Source organism: Oncorhynchus tshawytscha, unplaced genomic scaffold (genome assembly GCF_018296145.1).
Source record: "Oncorhynchus tshawytscha isolate Ot180627B unplaced genomic scaffold, Otsh_v2.0 Un_scaffold_4_pilon_pilon, whole genome shotgun sequence".
NCBI classification, from domain to species: Eukaryota; Metazoa; Chordata; class Actinopteri; order Salmoniformes; family Salmonidae; genus Oncorhynchus; species Oncorhynchus tshawytscha.
In genome coordinates, this window is record NW_024609834.1 from 78,940 (window position 1) to 103,051 (window position 24,112).

The following is a 24,112-nucleotide window of genomic DNA, read 5'->3' on the forward strand; positions in this document are numbered from 1 at the left end:
TATCACATGCAACAGAAGCTATTCATAACTGCAGTTATGAAGGTGTTGTATATGTTTACATCTTATTAATACTTTTTTGTGTCATGTTTTGCTTTGCTGTAAATGCAGGTACAAAGGAGCAGGCAGCTGATGTCCCCCAGTCCTGTGGGAACTTCGGAGGGCAAGATTCTGCCTGTCAACTTCCAAGTGGTGACCCAGTCAATGCAGCCTGTCAAGTGTCCCAAGACCCCTCAGAATATCCCAGCCAGCCCTGTGGGGGACCGCTCTGCCCGGCACCGGTATGCCCAGATCCTGCCTAAACCCTCAGCCACCAGCGCCATCACCCTGCGCTCGCCCCCCACCCTGCTCATCACCAACAGCCCCATCAAGACCGTGATGCAGCCCACACCCCACATCAGCTCTGTCAACGTGGTCAAGATGACTACCATATCCCTGGCTCCCAACTGCAGTACTACAACCACCCTAACCAACACCACCTTAAGGCCTGCCTCTGCTGGCATGGGCAGCACTGTAGCCCTGGAGGAGAGCAGACCCAGCCCACGGGCCAGGAGTGGCTCTGCGGCCCCCATCCTGTCCCCCTTAGCCAGGTCAGGCCGGGCCACCACCACCCCTACCATCGACATCAAGATGATGGAGGGTGAAGCCATAAGTGAGGGCAGTCCGGCCCTGGGTGCTAGCAGGCTTACTATGGCTCAGGAAGCTGCAGGGGGACAGAGGGCTGGAGGAGCTGTACCAAGGGCTGCCAGTGTGCCCACGCCTCACACTAAAGGCTCCCTGGGACTGGAAGCAATGGCTGGAACCAAATGCAACGTAAAGTCTTCTTTGAGCAACAACCCTGTGGCAGCTACAGCTGGTAGCAATAATAACACCAATAACGAAAGCACTTTGTATTTGACGGTCTCCAATCAGAATACCAGCACCACTCTGTCACCCAATGGTGGCACTGTTGCCACATCACTCATCGCCTCCAAGAGCCCCAGGAAGCGCCCAGGCATCGGCCCAGAGTTTTATCCCACGCCTGTCAAAAGGGTCTTCATCTACCAGCAGCCTCTTGGGGGTTCCGATGGTTACAGACATGGGATTGGTGCAGGAGTGAAGAAACTCCCCAGGGCAGGAACCCCGGTCAGACCTGAAAGTGCACCAGCCATCGGTAAAGTTACTGTGAAACTGAACTCCACTGTCCCAACTCGAATCCTGTCACTCTCTGATTCCCCCATCGGAACCAGAGGCTTCCAGACTGTTGTCAAGCCACAGAACTCCGTGCAGAGAAGAGACACTCCGACCACCATGGACACTAGCAGCATCGGCAACATTAGTGCCCCGGCTGGTCATGCACGAATTCAGCACATGACGGGTAACATGCAATCCATGCCCAACAGCTCTGCCCTACTGGAGCAGTCTGCTGTGAATGACCTAAGGAACACCATGTGGGTCGGGGGCCAGCTGGAGGGAGGTAAACAGCAGCAGCAGCAGGCCTACGCCCAGCAGATCACAGACCACAAGCAGGCATCCACACCGATCATGGAGCCCCTGGCCATGATGGGCCAGGCCCCAGCCTCTAGCCAGCTCTCCATGCAGACAGACATGGACTACTTCCATTTCAATGATGACGATATGACCCAGGACAGCATTGTGGAGGAGCTGGTGCAGATGGAGGAGCAGATGAAGCTCAACAGCAGTCTGCAGGCCTTCGGAGCTGATGTGACGGTGCAAGGCCATCAGTCTGTAATACAGGGCAACATGATGTCCTCCAACCAGACAGTGACCCCTTACTACCAATCAGTACACAGCAGCACCACCCCTGTCCACACCCCCACCCCAACTCCCACACCCACCTCTGAGATGATGGGAGGAGGCCAGGGCTTGACCAGGGAGAGTCCCTGCTCCCGCATGGCCCCCACCACCCCGGTGGACAGTGCCCTGGGGAGCAGCCGACACACCCCCATCGGCACTCCACACTCCAACTGCAGCGGCAGCGTGCCCCCCAGCCCTGTGGAGTGCAGGAACCCCTTTGCCTTCACTCCCATTAACTCCAGCATTACAGGCTACCACGACGGCAGCATTGTCTCCAGCAGCCCCGTCAAGCCGATGCAGAGGCCCATGGCTACTCACCCAGACAAGGCCAAACTGGAGTGGATGAACAATGGTTACAACAACAGCGGGGGGAACTCCATCAACGGCATCAGTATCCTCCCCAGCTATCAGGACCTGGTTGACGACCACTTCCGAAAGCCCCATGCCTTCGCCATCCCTGGCCAGTCCTATCAGTCTCAGACGAGGCACTACGGCCGCCTGACACCCATCTCTCCGGTGCAGCAGCAGGCAGCCAGTATGGCCAACCTGAACAAGCAGGAGGGCTTCGCTGTGCCTGCCCCTCTGGACAACAAGGCCACCAGCACATCCTCAGCAGGCGGGACCTTCCGCTGTCGTAGTGTGAGCCCTGCCGTGCGAAACCTGAGTGACAACCAGGGCCTGCAGAACATCCCCCGAACAGTGGTGTCCCCCTTCACCTCCCCCGTGATCCCCGAGATGATCAACATCTTCGCCAACAGCCATGGGGACGTCAGCGTTAGCAGCATGGCACAGAGGAGCCAGTCTGTGCCTGTCAATGTGATGATGCAGACAGAGGTGCTGCCCATGCAGGGCCAGACCAACAGCAAAAAGATCACCAACGTGCTCCTGAGCAAGATGGACGGGGACAGTGACGACGCGGTGCGGGGCCTGGGCATCAACAACCTGCCGTCCAACTACACAGCCCGCATGAACCTCACCCAGATCTTAGAGACCACGCCCAGCTTCCCCAGCAGTGCCAACCACCAGACTCTGACTTCCAACACTCCGAATGCGTACGAGTTTCAGAAGCCAGGTTACCTCATGAAGAACTCTAGGAACGAACAGATGAGTCTCTCAGCAGGTGACAGTCAAGCACAATCAGCTACTGGAGAAGAGCAGCATCAGCAGAGCCAGCCTATGCTGCTGGCCCAGAAACTTCAACAGCAGCAGCTAGATTTCAGCACCACCGTTAAAGACCTCTTAGCGGACGGCAGCCTTACTCCTGGCAATCGGCTCGTGAGACAGGTGTCAGAACTCAACGCTGTGGGGTCTGATTTTCGACTGACCTCTGATCTTTCCAGTAGCATCAATGACCTGAACAATTTGGACACAAACCTTCTGTTTGACCCCAATCAGCAGCAGGGACAATATGAAGACTCTACACTGGAGGAACTGAAGAATGATCCGCTGTTCCAGCAGATTTGCAGCGAGACTGCGAATTCCAATGGATTTGATTGGCTGGAAAGTAAAGACCAGCCCACAGTCGGGTTAATGGGTTAATATGGGCTCTGCTTTTATTTCATGAGGGTGAAATAGTTTTTTAAAAATCATCTTTGTAATTATTCACATTGACATTGTATAGCACACTGCAACACTCTGGAAACAATGACTTTGGAAACAAGTGCCAGGCTGAACATAAATGATCACTCTTACAAATATGCTGGTTTTCTCTCACAGCTCATCGCTGGTGCTGACTCATCCATTTCTCCCTCTTTAGACATCAAGTCATTCAAGAGCATTTAAATCAAGACCGTAGTAGAACAAGTATTTTTACATTTTCAGGAGGACACAGAAGATATGAAGAGATCTCTTAAAGATTACAAACATCTATAATTTTGGTTAATATTTTTGTTCAGGAGCTCTTGACTAAAACAAGAGGTTTGGCAAATAATTGGTAACTTTTCCTCCCTCTGTAAATTGTTTTACTTCCATTGAGATAAAGTCTATTCAGATCTATCAGACAAATCATTTGGAACTGCTTTAGAAGCATACTGTTGTGCAAGAATGTTAAATGGGGTGTATGTTCACCTAATATGCCCCTGTCCATCTCAATGAAGAGTTGAGATACCGAGACTATTGTATGTACAGTACATGACCTTGAGTGGGCATTTGCAGTAGCATGCAGTGGTACTAATGTTTCTCATTGTTTCAAGTCTTCTTAAGGATTGCAGGTGCTTCCAGGTGCAAGACAAATCAATGGTTTAAAAAAATCCCCCATAATCTGTAAATAAAAATGATCATTGGTCTACTTAAAGACCCATGTTTTATAGATTTCCACACTGAGGTTGGAATAATACTGTGAAAATTAAATATTGCCCTTTTAAATATTGCCCTTTTTAGTGTAGGAGCTGTTTGAAAAGACCGCCTGGAACTTCAGCCTGTTTTAGTGAGATTTTTGGCCTGCATGGTGACATCACCAGGCAGTAAATTTAGTTAATAGACCAATAAGAGTTCCAAACCTTCTGCCAATAACAGCTAGTTTTTAGGTTTCCCCTCCCCACTCAGCCCTAGCAAAATTCTTGCTTGAGAATTTGTTCTTTGCCAAGAAGCTATTTTTGTTACTTTTTGACCATTGTTTTCAATTAAATCACAGTAAGGTACTTAAAGAAAGGATTTGATATTGAGATAAAAACAGCTGCGTTGGACCTTTTAACGTACATTGTTTGCAATGATCTTGAGGCAAACTAGTTCCATTCTCTCAGAATTGGTATTTTTACAAGTAGGAAAACGGCAGCTGTTTGAAAAAGAATCTGTGTGACTACAGAATATTATTCAAACTATAGATTTAAAGGTCAAGATATACTGTCTGTATACTGTCTGTATACTAAAGTTGTCAGAAGATGTCTGATTGTCCGTTTTGCTGACACGTTATGCAAACTTGACAAATAAGATATTGACCACTCAAATTCCAGTGTGCATGGCACAAAAAATATAGCCTAGGAAATCGAAATTTGAATTTGATTGATGTATGGCTTTTCACCTTTTCAAATTTCCTCATGTCCCAGTAGTTAATGCACTTTGAGTACAGCGAAACTGAGAGCAGGTAGCTGAAGAACAACAAATGTTATCTGTTAATGTTGTCATTTTTTAGGCTTGCTTCACACACATTTTGCCCTGCTGACGTTCTTAACTGTAGTTGAGCTCCCCAGTGTCAAAAGGACAGGATTGCTTTGTTTGGAATAGTATGGGTTTATGAGACTTAAAACAATCATAATAGAGACCTGTAATGGGGATAGCTTGCACTTTAGTGGCTGCAGAACTAAAGGGGATGGACTTTAAGATGGAGCTCAAAAGACAGTTAAATCTTGTATTTAAAACATATAATGCAGAAGATTACCTTTTTCACCTATATTGAGTTTTTTAAGACTTGTGTAGGGCACTGGTGTTTTATTTACCTTCTTTGTGACTATTTAGCAGGTATCATCTTAATTAACAGAAATATATTGATTTAAAGAAGTGGAGGAATAAATGAATAGGAATTTAACCTTATGACACCCCTATACCAAAGTATATTGACTGGAGATGACCCTGCCCTGTTTCAGTCATGTATCTATTTGGGGAAAAATTACTTTCCTGGTTCTGATTTATTTTAAAACTATGCATTTTTTACTTATCAAAGCGGCTGCTACTGTCAAAGTAGGTTACTGCAGGTTTATGTAAATGTATGTCATTTTCCCCTTCTCTTTTTATTTGTTTCATTTGTGTTACATACATTCAGTAAAACGTGATGGATATGAAGTAATTTAGTTTAAATTAAATTAGTTTTCCTTCTATGGTAAATTCAAACATATTATGCCATTGGATATTCAAAGTCCTTCCTATAAAAAAGGCACTAAAGTGCATAATTTACTGTCATACATTGAAAGCTATTCCTCTTACATTAGTCTAGATCCAGTAGAAAATACAATATTATGGAATACTGTAATACAGAATTACATAAACATTTGTATAAATTGTCCTTTTCTTCCCCTTGAATAATGTTCTTGTTGAGTTCATTAATGCACTGCATTTTATTCTAACAGTGAAGGGACGGGTTTCACCTGGAGACAAAAAAGGCATTTAGTGGTAAAGTACGGGTCATCTATTACAGGTTTAAATAGCTTATAGTATAGTGAAGAACAGTGTGTGAATAAGGCATGCAACTCATAAAGGGAATAGCTAATTGGTCAGATCCTGTGGTTTTTATGAGCTTTTAATCTTCTGAGCCTTATATCCATACCAAAGAAAAACTAATTAATGAGAGAGAAAAAGCATTAAATAGGATTTTTTTTAAATTAGAAGAAGAACCCACAAAATTCCCAGCATTTGCCTGTTTGCCTGACATCCCTCAAATACCTTTTTATATGGCCATTTTGAATTGTCCTTATTTCAGGTAGGATGGTTGAAAATAAATAATTTGAGGAAATGTTGAAACTGGCAACTGATCTGTAGCACTGGAAAACATGCTGAAAACCACACTACTGTTCTGGTTTATAAAAACCAATGTAGCAGGACAATATTGGGGTTAATTCAGTTGACTGTTGTAAGTGTTCCTCTCATTTTGAACCCCACAGTTTGTACATATGAAAGCTCTGACACTGTATTGTTATAACTTAAACTGGTTCTGTGCTCCTGCACCCTCTGAAATGCTATATTGGTGATTTAGGATCAGGAGCCAGCTAAACTGTGCTTGTGTGTTTGGCTGCTGGCGCCCTTTCTTGTACAGATAATGCTGTTTTTTTCTAAACTTGTTTTTTTTGTTTGCTTCCTGAGATTTATATTGGTTGGCTTTTTACAGAAGATGTCTGCTTCGAGTGAGAAAATAGCATGGGTATTTAAAAAAAGTATTATATATTACCAGGTTGCATAGCTATCTTTCTCTGACAGATTTTGTGCCCAGAACATTGCAATGGACATCGGAATGTCATGGTTAAAATTTCAACCAGCTTTGAAGGTTCATGTTATTGCACTAAACATTTAATGAACCCAGGCTTTGGCACCTATTTTAGGACAAATGCATCAATTGAAGCTCCCCAAATATTTTTTTAAAGAGCTTAACTACGTGAAAAAATTATATACAGAAGTGTCAATTTAAAAAATGAATGCTAATTGTCTTGTGTAGCAATGTACATTAATCTCAATGAGATACTTTTTTTTTTTTTTTTTTACTTCATTCTCATACATGAGAAAATGAAACTCAATTTAAAGAAAAATTTTAACAAATATTCTCAAATAAATCTTTCACATTGTTAAATGATATGTGTGCATGTTTGTAGAATTCTATTGTACAAAGTATTTGTAACCACTTTGCTGTAATTCAGGATTGGTCCTGTCAATCTGAACAGAAAGGTATAGCGACTCACAAGTTACTTGCATTGTTTGATGTTTACTAATTCAGATTAATATTTGTTCTGTATGTTCAGGTTTTGAATCTGTTCTTTTCATTTAGATGTTTTTACTTTTTTTATGTAACTCTGTGAAATAGTTTTTTCTTTCAGAAACCATTGAAAATAAGCACTGATGTTTGTACTTAAACGAAGACTAATCCTGTCTTCTTCTTTAAGTGCACAGGGGTAGCTGAGTCCTGTGCTGTACCTTTCACAGACCTGGTATAAAGTCCCTTTAACCCTCTTCATCTAGATCTGTAGAAATACCCTATGCCGTCTTGTTGTTGTCTAGTGTACAGCAGACCGTACAGTAATTTGATAAAGTTGCTATAGCGTTTCAGCAAAGTTTCCTTTTTTAATTGAAAGTGCTCACTGATGTTGAGATTTTTTTTAAAGGGTTTTAAAAACCAATAAACTTTTTTTAAAGTACTTGGATATCTTGGTTTCAATTGTTGTTTTTCCACCCTACATGCATTGACATTCCCTACAATCAGCTAGAGTCTTCTGGTTTGGTCCCGCAAAGGTTTCATCCCCAGAGCTGACTAAAGTGAATATTCAAATAAAGATGTATTTACATTACTGTTAAACCCACTTTTGGTATTCAGTGGCCTTTTCCTCACCATAGCTTATTATGTTATTCAATATGAAGCTAAAAAGATATGGCGTGCCAAATGCCACATTCCATAGATCCTATATCTATTCTAGTCGATTAAGTCACATGAGTGGAAGACTGGTTGGAACTGATCTTGAATTCTGTTCCATAGGGGTTATAGAAAATGTTACAGTACCACAACGTGAACAGAACACCCACTTGTGGGAAGTGTATTCCCAATTATGTTTTTTGTACATTTTAGCATTTTAGATGTAAATGTGGTGGTGATGTTCCAGAGAGTGGCTAATCTGTAAACAGCCTGATGCAGCTCATAAGAAAACAATGCACATTTGGCATCACGAGCACCATCTGTCTTATAGATTTCAAGCCTCTGCTGATAAGAGTTGGCTTGTAGAAGAGCTGGAAAAAATGTCTGTTTCTAGTTTTTGTGAACTGTTCATCGCCCCTATGCTAATTCATACACACTGTGTACACAAAACATGACAGACTGACCTGGGTAATCCAGGTTTAAGCTAGGATCCCTTATTGATGTCACTTGTAAATAAAGGTTAAATAAAAAAATAGTTATATCCACTTCAATCAGTGTAGAGGCAGGGGAGGAAACATGTTGAAGGATTTTTAAGCCTTGAGACAATTGAGACATGGATTGTCTGCCATTCAGAGGGTGAATGGGCAAAACAAAAGATTGAAGTGCCTTTGAATATGGTATGGTAGTAGGTGCCATGCGCACCAGTTTGAGTGTGTCAAGAACTGCAATGCTGCTGGGTTTTTTCCACACTCAACAGTTTACCATGTCTATCAAGAATGGTCCACCACCCAAAGGACATCCAGCCAACTTGACACAACTATGGGAAGCATTGGAGTCAACATGGGCCAGCATCCCTGTAGAACGCTTTTGACGCCTTGTAGATTCCATACCCTGGCATTTTGAGGCTGTCCTGAGGGCAAAGGGGGACAACTCTATTAGGAAAGGTGTTCCTAATGTTTTGTACACTCTGTGTAGTTCTATTGTAAAAATGGCAAGAGGAGAGATTGCCATTTGGCTAAAAGAACTTGTCTGCAAAAAACACTCCCAATTAGAATGTTCTGCTGGTGAGAATGTTCCATTATGTAATGAACCAACTTGAACAGACTACTGTGCAACAACAAACTGTGTAATTGGTCTGGTAAATACAATGTCTCACTCCATTGTCTGTTTTTGGAGTTGTTAGCTCGCTGATACTAAACTGAGAATCATCTAAAATTCCCAATGATGTGGTAGTTCATTGATTTTTGTAAATGTATGGTAATTGAGGGAGAACAGCTGAATCAAGGCTTGAACCCAGGGCAAGTAAACTACCTCCCAAAAAGGTCAAGGACATATCCTCCCAATTATTATACAGCGCACTCATCGTAATCCTTTATAAACAGAAACTGGCATAAGTTGAGAGTTAATGTTACATTTTACAATGCTGTTGCCATGATTTGATTAAGATGATCCTTGTAGAACACTTGCTGAATTTAAAAAGTATAGTCCAAGTCCATCAATCATATTTCTCTTTTTTTACATTTCTTGACTTTTTATACAGGTTCCAGCGAGGGACCGCATGAACGAAAATACTTATAAGCAAGGTCAGTTGGATCAAGTATCTATGAATGTGAACAACAGGTTGAAGGTCGTACAATGCCCGCCTAGGGATCCTTTCTCCCATCTCACGCGATGGGGGTTACCCTGTGTGTCATTCAACTGGTTTCCTAAATTATGATAACTAAGTAATGCTTGTCTCAAGGTAACACATTCATAGACGCTAACTACTTTTAGCTCCTATTGACAATAGTATCTTCTGGCCTGGGGAGTTTTGTTAAAAGCCCAGACGCTCGTTCTGAACGTTAAAATGTATCACTTGCGGTACAGTTTTTGAAACATAAAAAACGTATCTTTCATATCAGCAAGAAATAATGATACTTTTTTTAAAGGTTAAATTACTACACACCTTTTATAGGGTTAGGGTTCCCACACGGCCATATTTGCATTTTAAAGCGCTTGTTTACTAAAAAAAAAACATTTTATTTGTCACATGCGCAGGTGTAGACTACCATGAAATGCTTACTTACGTGCCCTTTCCCAACAATACAAAGTTAAAAACTACGATTTGTTTTCTAAATAAAATATAGTAACGCAATAAAATGACAAAAATGAGGCTATATACAAGGAGTACCGGTACCGAGTCAATGTGCAGTGGTATGAGGAAGTTGAGGTAATATGTAGAGTGTGTGTGTGTATAGAGTACGTATGTATACAGTACCAGTCAAAAGTTTGGACACACCTACTCATTCCAGGGCTTTCTTTATTTTTACTATTTTCAACATTGTAGAATAATAGTGAAGACATCAAAACTATGAAATAACACATGGAATCATGTAACCAAAAAAGTGTTAAACAAATCAAAATATGTTTTAGATTTTAGATTCTTCAAAGTAGCCACCCTTTGCCTTGATGACAGCTTTGCACACTTTTGGCATTCTCTCAACCAGCTTCACCTGGAATGCTTTTCCAATAGTCTTGAAGGAGTTCCCACATATGCTGAGCACCTGTTGGCTGCTTTTCCTTGACTCTGCGGTCCAACTCATCCCAGACCAGGGTTGAGGTCGGGAGATTGTGGATGCCAGGTCATCTGATGCAGCACTCCATCCCTCTCCTTGGTTAAATAGCCCTTACACAGCATGGAGGTGTGTTGGGTCATTGTCCTGTTGAAAAACAAATGATAGTCCCACTAAGCGCAAACCAGATGGGATGGCGTATCGCTGCAGAATGCTGTGGTAGTAGCCATGCTGGGTAAGTGTGCCTTGAATTCGAAATATATCACAGATGGTGTCACCAGCAAAGCACCATCACACCCCCTCCTCCATGCTTCATGGTGGGAACTACAAATCCAGAGATCATCCGTTCACCTACTCTGTGTCTCACAAAGACATGCCGGTTGGAACCAAAAATCTGAAATTTGGACTCATCACACTAAAGGACAGATTTACAACGGTCTAATTGCTCATGTTTCTTGGCCCAAGCAAGTCTCTTCTTATTGGTGTCCGTTAGGACTGGTTTCTTTGCAGCAATTCGACTATGAAGGCCTGATTCACACAGTCTCCTCTGAACAGTTGATGTTGAGGATGAGGATGTGTCTGTTACTTGAATTCTGTGAAGCATTTATTTGGGCTGCAATTTCTGAAGCTGGTAACTCTAATGAACTTATCTGTGTCTTACTTTTCTGTGGTGGTCCTAATGAGAGCCAGTTTTATCATAGCGCTTGATGGTTTTTGCGACTGCACTTGAAGAAACTTGAAAAGTTATTGAAGTTTTCCAGATTGACAGACCTTCATGTCTTAAAGTAATGATAGTGTCGTTTATTTGAGCTGTTATTGCCATAATATTTGCTTGGTCTTTTTCCAAATAGTGCTATCTTCTGTATACCACCCCTACCTTGTCACAACACAATTTATTGGTTCAAATGCATTTTAAGAAGGAAAGAAATTCCACAAATTAACTTTTAACAAGGCAAACCTGTTAATTGAAATGCATTCCAGGTGACTACCTCATGAAGCTGTTTGAGAGAGCGCCAATAGTGTGTAAAGCTGTCAAGGTGGCTACTTTGAAGAATCTCTCATTTAAAATGTATTTTGATTGGTTTAACAATTTTTTTGTTATTACATGACTCCATATGTGTTATTTCATAGTTGTGATGTCTTCACTATTATTCTACAATGTAGAAAATAGGAAAAAAAATAAAGAAAAACCCTTGAATGAGTAGGTGTGTCCAAACTTTTGACAGGTATTAAACATGTAGGTAGGGGAAAATGTGACAAGGCAATCAGGATAGATAATAAACAGTAGCAGAAGCATGTGTGAATGTGTGTCTATGTGGTATCAATAATATGCATGTGTGTGAGCGTTTGCAATGTTGGCGTGTCCATGTAGTATGTGTAAGTGTGTGGGTAGAGTCCAGTGTGTGTGCATAGAGGAAGTGCAAGAGAGTAAGTGCAACAAAAAAAGGGGGGATGCAAATAGTCCGGGTAGCCATTTGAGTAACTGTTCAGCAGTCTCTTCTCTCAAGGAGAGGTTGAAAATATCAGGGAAGACACTTGCCAGCTGGTCAGAGCATGCTCTCCATACGCATCCTGGTAATCCGTCTGGCCCTGCGGCCTTGTGAATGTTAACCTGTTTAAAGGTCTTACTCACATTGACTACGGTGTGTCTGATCACACGGTCATCCAGAACATCATGGTTCAGTCTAGCCCTTGATCATGACTCTCAGTTCCATTACACAGTCATTGGACGAAGGAGTCTTCTGTAGGGGGGAGTTTTGTTAAGGGCCACGGCACCCATCTCTTGCAGTACGGTTTCAGAAGCATAAGGACCTCATGTTTCATATCGGCGAGAAATAATTTTAAAAAATTAAAAAAGGTTCAATTGATACACACCTTCATAGGGTTAGTGTTCCCACACTGCTATGTTTCCATGTTACAGTGCTTGTTTACAGAAAACTGACGGAAGTGGACAACCCATGATAAGTATCTACAGTATCTGCATCTCCAAACACCTGTGCGTAAACGGAAGACAGATGCCACAAACGTGTTGTCACTGAAAAATACTGTTGGCTGCAACGGTGGTAAAACAGGTTAAAACAGTGTACATAAGTGTGTATTTTGATTTGTGAAATTATTTTAATTTGAAAGTAAAGGGATTTATGTTTCTAGAACTGTTAGCCAATTGAGAATCGATACACGTTTAGATGGAGTATTTAGCTGTTTTGGATTCCAGAGCCAATACGAGTAACGTTAGGCTCCTTTTTTCCAATATTGGGCTAGGTTCAGTGTTGCTTGCCTCGAAGCGAGCATAGAAGGCATTTAGATTGTCTGGCTCACGTCACTGGACATCTTGCGGCTGTGTTTCACCTTGTAATGCGTGATAGTTTGCAATCCCTGCCACTCTGACAGGCATCAGAGCTGGTGTAGTAGGATTCGATCTTAGTCCTGTATTGACGCGTTGCCTGTTTGGTGGTTCGTTGGAGGGTGTAGCGGGAATTCTTAAAAGCATCCGGAATAGTGTCCTGCTCCTTGAAAGCGGCAGCATTAGCTTAGTGCAGATGTTGCCTGGAATCCATGGCTTCTGGTTGGGATATGTACGTACGGTCATTGTGGGGACGTCGTTGTTGATGCACTTTAATGAAGCTAGGGACTGATGTGGTAAACTCCTCAATGCCATCGGCTGAGTCCCAGAACATATTCCAGTCTGTGCTAGAAAAACAGCCCTGTAGTTTAGGACCACTTGCGTATTGAGTGTGTCACTGCTTCTTACTGTTTTTTTGGGGGGGGGGGCTTGAAAACAGGAATTAGGAGGATAGAGTTATGGTCAGATATGCCAAATGGAGGGCGAGGGAGAGCTTTGTATGGAGTTAAGGTGATCTAAAGTTGTTATCGCCTTAAGTTGCACAGGTGACATGCTGGTAGAAATTAGGTAAATTTGATTTGAGTTTTCCTGCATTAAAATCACCGGCCACTAGAGGCACCACCTCTGGTTGAGCATTTTCTTGTTGGCTCATGGCCCTATACAGCACTTTGATGGCAGTCTTAGTGCCAGCTTCTTCAGATCACCTTGATAGGATAGTCTCAAACGGAGCTCGTCCAGTTTATTCTCCAGTGATTGCATGTTCGCCAAAAGAATGGAGGGTAGAGGTGGTTTATACACTCGCTGATGTAGTCTCATCGTATCCCACAAGACGGCCTCTATAACGCCGCCTCTTCATTTTTCGAGTGTTAGGGATTTGGGCCTGGTCCGGATGAGCATTATGTCCTCGGCTGCCAACTCTTTGAAGTAGAAATCCTCATCCAAATCAAGGTTAGTGATCGCTGTTCTGATGTCCGAAAGCTTTTTATGGTCATAGGAAATGATGGCGGAAACATTACATACAAAAAAAGTTAAGATCAGCTCAAAAAATACCAATTGTTCCGCAGCCCTGTAAAACGGCTGCCATTCCCTCCAGCGCCATTCTAAAAAGACAAAAGATACTATGATAATACTATGCTAAATACCTATCTGTGTTTTAGAACACCTGTGTGTCAACGGAAGATGGATGCTACAAAGGTGTTGTCACAAAAAAATACTGTTGTCTGTTAGTGTTAAAACGGTGTACAGTAAGTGTATATTTTGGATTTGTGAAATTATTTTGATGTGATATGAGAGAGCTTTATGTCTATTGAACCGTACCTCAATTGACAATCAACTCACGTTTAGATGGATTATTTTGATGTTTTTGCTACCAGAGCCAATTCGCCTCTGAACAGAACATGTAAGGTCCTTGGAGAATAAGGAGTAAGGTTAGGCTCTTTTTGTCCATTATCGGGCTAGTCTCAGTGGTTTGTAAAATTATGCAACATTACAATATTTGAAATGGGTACATTATTTGTCCTGATCTGCAATGGAAGTGAAGATTCACAACTATTCGTTACAACCATATGCACCAACTACCGATGTTATGTTGATAGCTACTTGTACTTCATGTTCTCGTGAAATTACTACGTAGGGGGTGAGGCGTGGTAGCAGAGGGAGGAGAGGAGTCAGGATCCTGTTAGTTGAGAACGACGCACGACACATTTGAACATTTAACTAGCTATTGTGTCTGGTACAGTTCATTAGTTAGTGAAAGGTGAATTGGTGCTAGAGCATCTACAGCGTTATCATTCGGTACATTTTACTTGAATCGACCTACATAGGCTACGGCGCTGAGGATATGAGTATGGCGGCACTTCCCGAGGTCCGTGGACTTCAGACTGATGAGGTAAATATTTAGCTAACTAGCTAGCCAATTAACTAACTGGGCAGACAAATGCCGTTATATCCAAGTGTTTTAGCTAAAGTGTCATTACATTTCTTTGGGTATTGTCAACCAAGCTGTCAGTTGGACAGTCAAGTCCCACCATACCTATATCCATTTTATCGAAGCAACGTTAGCTAGCTAGTTAGCATGTGTAACAGTTGATGGTCACGGAGTACGTCATCAGCTATCTGGTAGCTGTCATCTTTGTATAGGCCTACTGTTGATTAATTAGCTAGCTAACGCACACTTTTGACAACCAATAGATAAAACAATACATTAATTGAAGGATTATTAACTGTCATTTGGCTATAAACTCAAGAGCATTGCCCAAAGGAGTCATGTGAGTTATCAAGTCATTATTAATGTGGTCTAAATTGATCTTGAATGTTTGAGAATCAAATGAGAATCCACGTGGAAAAACACACTTTTTGATAAATGACTCACATTTCCTTGTGAGTCATTTACAGTAAGTGCCATTCATGTAGCTAACATCATTAACCTGATATTTACAGTTTTGCATTTGGGAAGTATTCAGACCCCATGACTTTTCCCACATTTTGTTATGTTATGCCATATTCTAAAATGGATTAAATAAATACTCAGCAATCTACACACAGTACCCCATAATGACAAAGCCAGATCAGGTTTAGACATTTTTGCAAATGTATTAAAACAAAAAAACAGAAACCTTATTTACATAAGTATTCAAACCCTTTGAACTCAAAATCAAGCTCAAGTGCATCCTGTTTCCATTGATCATCCTTGATCTTTCTACAACTTGATTGGAGTCCACCTGTGGTAAATTCAATTGATTAGACATGATTTGGGAAGGCACATACTTGTCTATATAAGGTCCCAGTGCATGTCAGAGGAAACACCAAGCCATGAGGTCGAAGGAATTGTCCGTAGAGCGCTGAGACAGGGTTGTGTCGAGGCATAGATCTGGGCAATGTTACCAAAAAATGTCTGCGGCATTTTAGGTCTCCAAGAACACAGTGGCCTCCATCATTCTTAAAAGGAAGGACTTTGGAACCATCAAGACTTGTCCTAGAGCTGGCCCCCTGCCAAACAGCAATCGGGGGAGAAGGGCCTTGTTCAGGGAGGTGACCAAGAACCCGATGGTCACTCTGAAAGAGCTCCAGAGTTCCTCTGTGGAGATGGGAGAACCTTTCAGATGGACAACCATCTCTGCAGCACTCCACCAATCAGGTCTTTATGGTTGAGTGGCCAGACGGAAGCCACTCCTCAGTAAAATGCATATGACAGCTCGCTTGAAATTTGCCAGAAACAAGATTCTCTGGTCTGAAACCAAGATTGAACTGTTTGGCCTAAATGCCAAGCATCACGTCTGGAGAACCTGGCACCATCCCTACGGTGAAGCTTGGTGGTGAAATCATTCTGTGGGGATGTTTTTCTGCGGCAGGGACTGGGAGACTAGTCGGGTTCGAGGGAAAGATGAACGGAGCAAAATACAGTGGTTTCCTTGATGAAATCCTCCTCAGGACCTCAGATTGGGGTGAAGGTTCACCTTCCAACAGGACAACGACCCTAAGCACACAGCCAAGACATCGCAGGAGTGGCTTCGGGACAATTCTCTGAGTGGCCCGGACTTGAACCCGATCAAACATCTCTGGAGAGACCTGAAAATAGCTGTGCAGCGACATTCCCCATCCAACCTGACAGAGCTTGAGAGGATCTGCAGAGAAAAAGGGGAGAAACTCTCCAAATACAGGTGTGTCAAGCATGCAGCGTCATACCCAAGAAGACTCAAGTCTGTAATTGCTGTCAATGGTGCTTCAACAAAGTCCAGAGTAAAGGGTCTGAATACTTAAGTAAATGTGATAATTCCGTAAAAAAATTTATACATTTGCAAAAATGTCTAAACCTGCTTTTGCTTTGACATTATGGGGTATTGTGTGTAGATTGATGAGGGGGAAAAAACGATGTAATCAATTTTAGAGTAAGACGTAACAATGTGGAAAAAGTCGGGGTCTGAATACTTTCCGAATGCACTGTAAGCAGCTAATAATGTGATTTATGTCCTTATTGTGTTTTTTTTTTTCCAGAATGAGGCTAGAATTCTGAGAGTGAAAGTCATAGCTGGAATTGGTTTGGCCAAGAAAGATATCCTTGGAGCCAGGTCAGTCTTGATTTTGAGGAAAATATGTCTTCAAATGGAAAATCCAATCTATCAGTATCACTTAAACAAATTCAGGAGATTATTTTCTTATGGTATTATAGCGAACGTTGGGACAGAGAAGTGACTCCCCGTGATATGCAGCTGTTCAGGGAAGCTAGAAACCATTATACACAGGCAGTTAGAAAAGCCAAGGCTAGCTTTTTCAAGCAGAAATTTGCTTCCTGCAACACTAACTCAAAAAAGTTCTGGGACACTGTAAAGTCCATGGAGAATAAGAACACCTCCTCCCAGCTGCCCACTGCACTGAAGATAGGAAACACTGTCACCAATGATAAATCCACCATAATTGAGAATTTCAATAAGCATTTTTCTACGGCTGGCCATGCTTTCCACCTGGCTACTCCTACCCCGGACAACAGCACTGCACCCCCAACAGCAACTCGCCCAAGCCTTCCCCATTTCTCCTTCTCCCAAATCCATTCAGCTGATGTTCTGAAAGAGCTGCAAAATCTGGACCCCTACAAATCAGCCGGGCTAGACAATCTGGACCCTTTCTTTCTAAAATTATCTGCCGAAATTGTTGCCACCCCTATTACTAGCCTGTTCAACCTCTCTTTCGTGTCGTCTGAGATTCCCAAAGATTGGAAAGCAGCTGCGGTCATCCCCCTCTTCAAAGGGGGACACTCTTGACCCAAACTGCTACAGACCTATATCTATCCTACCGTGCTTTTCTAAGGTCTTGAAAGCCAAGTCAACAAACAGATTACCGACCATTTCGAATCTCACCATACCTTCTCTGCTATGCAATCTGGTTTCAGAGCTGGTCATGGGTGCACCTCAGCCACGCTCAAGGTCCTAAACGATATCTTAACCGCCATCGATAAGAAACATTACTGTGCAGCCGTATTCATTGATCTGGCCAAGGCTTTCGACTCTGTCAATCACCACATCCTCATCGGCAGACTCGACAGCCTTGGTTTCTCAAATAATTGCCTCGCCTGGTTCACCAACTACTTCTCTGATAGAGTTCAGTGTGTCAAATCGGAGGGTCTGCTGTCCGGACCTCTGGCAGTCTCTATGGGGGTGCCACAGGGTTCAATTCTTGGACCGACTCTCTTCTCTGTATACATCAATGAGGTCGCTCTTGCTGCTGGTGAATCCCTGATCCACCTCTACGCAGACGACACCATTCTGTATACTTCCGGCCCTTCTTTGGACACTGTGTTAACAACCCTCCAGGCAAGCTTCAATGCCATACAACTCTCCTTCCGTGGCCTCCAATTGCTCTTAAATACAAGTAAAACTAAATGCATGCTCTTCAACCGATCGCTACCTGCACCTACCAGCCTGTCCAACATCACTACTCTGGACGGCTCTGACTTAGAATACGTGGACAACTACAAATACTTAGGTGTCTGGTTAGACTGTAAACTCTCCTTCCAGACCCATATCAAACATCTCCAATCCAAAGTTAAATCTAGAATTGGCTTCCTATTTCGCAACAAAGCATCCTTCACTCATGCTGCCAAACATACCCTTGTAAAACTGACCATCCTACCAGTCCTCGACTTTGGCGATGTCATTTACAAAATAGCCTCCAATACCCTACTCAACAAATTGGATGCAGTCTATCACAGTGCAATCCGTTTTGTCACCAAAGCCCCATATACTACCCACCATTGCGACCTGTACGCTCTCGTTGGCTGGCCCTCGCTTCATACTCGTCGCCAAACCCACTGGCTCCATGTCATCTACAAGACCCTGCTAGGTAAAGTCCCCCCTTATCTCAGCTCGCTGGTCACCATAGCATCTCCCACCTGTAGCACACGCTCCAGCAGGTATATCTCTCTAGTCACCCCCAAAACCAATTCTTCCTTTGGCCGCCTCTCCTTCCAGTTCTCTGCTGCCAATGACTGGAACGAACTACAAAAATCTCTGAAACTGGAAACACTTATCTCCCTCACTAGCTTTAAGCACCAACTGTCAGAGCAGCTCACAGATTACTGCACCTGTACATAGCCCACCTATAATTTAGCCCAAACAACTACCTCTTTCCCAACTGTATTTAATTTATTTATTTATTTTGCTCCTTTGCACCCCATTATTTTTATTTCTACTTTGCACATTCTTCCATTGCAAAACTACCATTCCAGTGTTTTACTTGCTATATTGTATTTACTTTGCCATCGTGGCCTTTTTTGCCTTTACCTCCCTTCTCACCTCATTTGCTCACATTGTATATAGACTTGTTTATACTGTATTATTGACTGTATGTTTGTTTTACTCCATGTGTAACTCTGTGTCGTTGTATCTGTCGAACTGCTTTGCTTTATCTTGGCCAGGTCGCAATTGTAAATGAGAACTTGTTCTCAACTTGCCTACCTGGTTAAATAAAGGTAAAATAAAATAAATAAATACAAATATTAGAGAGGATCGCTTCACTGCCCCCTCTGAACGCAAAATCACATCCCCGTGCTTTGACCACTCACACGTCTGGCCTTTCAGTCGGATGCAATCCCAATTCTGACACCAATTTAACGAACAGCGGTACAGGGAAGCGAACCCAGGTCATTGGTGTCAAATACAAAAACCCTATGCATCGCACACATAGGGTTAACCCACTTGGTTGGAATTGTAACCAGGCTCATGTTAGCGAGCTTTGCTTCAGTATCTTTGTATAATTCTGGTGTCTCATGTTACCAAAATACAGTGTACTATCTTTGGTATACATGCTTTTGGCCATGTTATACCATAAAATACTAAATTCTAATTCTACATGATCCTTAGTGTGGACCCTTCCTAACTTATTGGACTCCTAAATCATCTATTACAGTTCTGTGTGCTGTTTTTCCCAAAAGACATCTTGAGTTCATAAGCAGGTTTATGCCCCAATCATTTTACACATCTACCCACTTCATTATAAACAGCAAACTGATTGTCAGTTTATACTGTAAACACTTGGTAATGAGCCTATGTGTGTGTGGAACTTTTTATTTATTTAGTCAACATTGTGGACCTAGTGGTGTGCATGCATACTATACTATATGGTTGTTGAAGGCCCTGTGCATTTAGAAATACAAACTTATTTATTAAACTTGAGTGCAAAAACCTGAGACTTGCAAAATCATCTTCAAAATGTGCTGTTCCACTGACAGAAAATAGTTGCTGTGGTCCTGTTTTGCATTGTTGAATGGAAGGTTGAGCACCATAGCAGTGGGTTGAAAGACAGCCTTGTGTTGTCCTGCTTTGAAGATATGATATTTTTATTTATATTAAGTAGACTTGCGTCATCTTCCATGCGTTCCTTAAATTGTCCACTCGCCGTAGACCGTACTGTAACTGTCCTGTTCAACCTTAAGATGGCGCTATAATCAGGAGTTCTGTGCCCTTGTATACAGTAGATGCTTCAGAATCTCCAGGCTCTTTCCGCTAAATAGCCCACCATTTCCCCTCATGTCAGCAGTGCCGAATAAACACTATTTTTCGACACGTCCATTGTATTGGAGCGGGAGGTAGCCTAGTGGTTAGTATTGGACGGTTGCAAGATCGAATCCCTGAGCTGACAAGGTAAAAATCTGTCATTCTGCCCCTGAACAAGGGAGTTAACCCACTGTTCCTTGGCCATCATTGAAAATAAGAATTTGTTCTTAACCGACTTGCCTAGTTAAATAAAGGTAAATAAAAAATTGTAAAAGATCCATGTTTTTTCAGTGCAACTATTTATAGTTCTGATGACATCATTGGTTTGTGCTCCATATGGCCTGTGGGATAAAACTGTTTCATGCTGAGATGTTCCCTCGTTTGATCTTTGTCCACACCAAGGGACAGAGACATCAAATTGAGCCTTGTATTTTCATTTTCTACCACAGTGATCCATATACAAGAGTGTCCCTTTATGACCCTGTCAATGGAGAACTAACAAGTCTTCAGACTAAAACAATTAAAAAGGTGAGTAACTGCGACAGCAGAATAAGTACAGAGCATTTGTTTGTTTTGTAAGTATCCTATTTACATTTAAATATATTGTCTTTTCCAGACATTAGACCCGAAGTGGAATGAGGAATTATTTTTCAGGGTAAGTCAAATGTATGATAAAAAGAGCATTGTTTGTGTGTGTATGTGTAGTTGCTGTTTTACCCAGGGCTCTGAGGACCGTTAAGACTCAACCTTTCTATTTCTTTATTTCTCTCTTGATCTCATCTCTTTTTGCTGCATGCCTCCATGTCATATGGACAATTAACTAGATCTGTATTTCCTAGCCCTAATGGCCCAGTAATATGTTCTCTATTAGTGTTTGAAGCTGCACCAGATTCTCACTGGGAGGTTATTTCACAAACAGCAAGTTAAAAGTCAGAACGTGAAAATTTTTATGTCTGCAGACGTGCCGTTATTATTTTTTATTTTTTACAATGTTCACCGGTGTCTGTACATAATCAGCACCAACAGGAAGTTCTCCACTGTGTTGGGCGTTGTGATTGGTCAGTAAGACCCACCCAGCATCCTGTGAGTATTGTTGCCCCTGGCTCCTTTCTTGGGCATGTAAACACAGCTTGATTAAATGTTGAACTGAGGGTGTGAAACAGCCTCAGTTGGTGTTGACGTGAGTCCTTGCTCTGACGTTTTTGTGTGGAAAGCTGCGTATGCCAAGGTCCTTCTGTCCTGATTGTTTTTCATTAGGTTGATCCTCTATGTTGGAGGAGCAGACATAAATATTCACAACCCTTCTTTAGTAGCTATGGGAGCACAGATATTAATTTGAATTGTTAGTGTACCTTGAGACCTGAAGTTCAAGGGCACAATTCAAAAGGTGGAACTTTTGCTGATGGAGGTTGAATTCGTTATTTCAACAAACATACTTTGAAAAATAGTAGTTTGTTAGGGTGGTGGTTTCCTAAGCTTATTGTGGTTGTAAAAATGTAATCTTGATGGAGAACCACCGTTTCTGCATGTGGAGGAAAAGCATAGAGCAGGGCAACTTCTACCTGCATCTGGTTGTACCACATAGCAGGAGACTTGGCCCATCTCGCCAGGAGACCGAGGGAGATATTTGAAATGTTTTCATTCCTCTGGCCATGGATATTGATCAGGAAGCTTTTGTGTGTGTGTGTATATAGTTGCACACATTCAGTCAAATATCCACTATGTTTAAGCCTTAGAAACGTATTAGCCATATCTAGAAATGATTGCAGTGTTGCACAATGTCTCATTGCCCTGGACAGTGATTCAACACTCTCCCAGTCATATGAAATAAAAAATGTAAAAACATGTCACCATGCCAGTTGAGATTTCTCCATCTCCTACAGTCTATTCAGGGCTTTTCTCTATCATGGTGTCTTGGTACTGTAAATCGGTACTCAGTGGATTCTCCTTAGACAGATACAGCTGTTGTAACACTAACAGCTCCCTGCACTTTGTTTTACTTGTCCCTATTGTGAATATTGTTATGTTTATGCCTGCCCTGGAAATCTTTAGAACCTTTTTGATAAAATAACATGCGTTCAAACCAATTATTAAAATATATTTTAAAACACCTGACTCCCTAGCCTGTCTCTTATCTGTATCTTTTGATTGTTCTTTTGAAGTTAATCATATATTATAAAGTAAACAAGTTATATTTGCCGAACGCACTCTCCCATATATTCTACAGGAGTTGCGGCCTATTTGGCCCACCTTACCAACGTGGCAGTGTCAATAATGGCTTCACTTAGCAAGCGGGCCCATTTTTAACAGAAACACATTTCATTTCCCAGTAGTCATGACATGACCTGGGGGCGGTGGCTTTACCACCCTGTCAGGGGAATCGTTACTATCTTTCACTGTGCGCCCCTTCCCAGCTCTCAGGTGGTTTTCTGACGTATTTTAGTTATAGATAATTCTCACTCTGTTTTAAGCATTGAGAGGAAATACACCTATATTTGGAAATATTTATGTAAAATAAAAAAGGTGTATTCTGTGTCAAATGGGATGGGTTTTGTAATTAAAGCTGGGTGTCAGCAGATGGAGGATCCAGTTAGCTTTCATTATAGCCCAGTTAGCGATGGATTTAAATAATAGCCATGTTTGGTGTGGAACTTACTAGTTTTCAAGGACCTCTTTTACAGTAGGAAGTGCTTGGGATGTTTTCGCTAGTACAAATATATTTTCTGGTCCTCCTTTTCCCATTTTAAAACGAATGAATACAAAGAAGCTCCATATGCAGTCTGTTCCACTGAGCATTTCCCTTTGTCCTATTGTACCTTCATTTTGTCTAGACCAGGTATTCCCAAACTGGGGTACATGTAATGCCGTCGGGTGTACGCCTCATAATATTTTTTCCGAAGAGTCCATTTATATTTTCCAAAGAGGCTATACATTTGGATGAGTTTTTTTTTCTCGCCTGAGTAGCCTTGTTTCACTGCCAAAAATCAAATTAAACCATCTAGTGTTCAACAAAATAACAACACAATGTCAAATACAGGTAGACTAGTCAAATAATTAACATCCAGTCACATTAACCGTTACTCTCTTGCGGGAATTCCACTAACGGTCCATATGTAGCCAAACGTAGCTGCTGCTCATTCTGGTTTCTCGAAAATGGTTTCAAGAAACTGGCCCGCGTCCATAGAAACACAACAGCTCTACTGATAGTACTGCTACTGCCAGCACTACTGCACCTGTCGACGACACAAGTTGTTCTGCTTCCACAAGCACATCCAATGCTAGCATCAGTAATTCTACATTTGTTAGCCCAGCTAGCATGAACACTGACAGTTGTGAATCTGATGCAGCTGAAGAGCTACTGCCCCCTTACCCGGGAAAGCACAGACAAAGAAGTGCACCTACATTGATTTGGGGTACACTTATATTGGGAGTAGTGCCTGTTATTTGTGGAGAAGTACTATCTCACAACTTGGTGAAACCTTCACTCTTGCGCAGACATTTAGAAACAAAACATGCCAATTTGAAAAATAAGCCACAGGAGTTTTTTGAGTAAAAATTAAGATGACTTTCGAATAGTAAGACATATATAAACGCAACAGATACCATTTAATAAGAAGGGGCTAGACGCGTCTTATATGGTGAGCTACCGAGTGGCTAGGACAGGCAAGCCCCATACTATTGTAGAGGATTTAATTCTTCCTGCTGCCACGGATATAGCTGGGACAATGCTGGGGGAAAAGGTTAAAAAAAAGCTATATACAGACAATGGCTTCATCAAACAACAGTTTCACGAAGCATCAGTGACATGGCAGGAGATGTTTTGAAACAATTACTGCTTCGCATACAAGCCACTGAATTATATGCATTACAGCTGGATGAGTCAACAGAC

The 24,112-nt window shown here is 42.1% G+C and overlaps 2 protein-coding genes across 5 annotated transcripts in view; both read left to right on the plus strand.

Annotated features, from left to right (window-relative positions):
• Window positions 1-7,634, plus strand: part of LOC112249193 (DNA-binding protein RFX7) — a 44,153-nt gene extending 36,519 nt beyond the window's left edge. For all 3 annotated transcript variants that reach the window (XM_024418929.2, XM_024418930.2, XM_024418931.2), the window contains one exon: window positions 109-7,634. In XM_024418929.2, the coding sequence (XP_024274697.1) occupies window positions 109-3,333 (3,225 nt within the window). In that variant the 3' untranslated portion in view covers window positions 3,334-7,634. The remainder of the gene's footprint in view (window positions 1-108) is intronic.
• A 6,730-nt stretch (window positions 7,635-14,364) lies between these two features.
• The window catches only part of LOC112249194 (E3 ubiquitin-protein ligase NEDD4-like), a 50,188-nt gene continuing 40,440 nt past the window's right edge, over window positions 14,365-24,112 (plus strand). For both annotated transcript variants that reach the window (XM_024418938.2, XM_042319595.1), the window contains exons 1-4: window positions 14,365-14,624; window positions 16,730-16,803; window positions 20,673-20,751; window positions 20,840-20,878. In XM_024418938.2, the coding sequence (XP_024274706.1) occupies window positions 14,577-14,624; window positions 16,730-16,803; window positions 20,673-20,751; window positions 20,840-20,878 (240 nt within the window). In that variant the 5' untranslated portion in view covers window positions 14,365-14,576. The remainder of the gene's footprint in view (window positions 14,625-16,729; window positions 16,804-20,672; window positions 20,752-20,839; window positions 20,879-24,112) is intronic.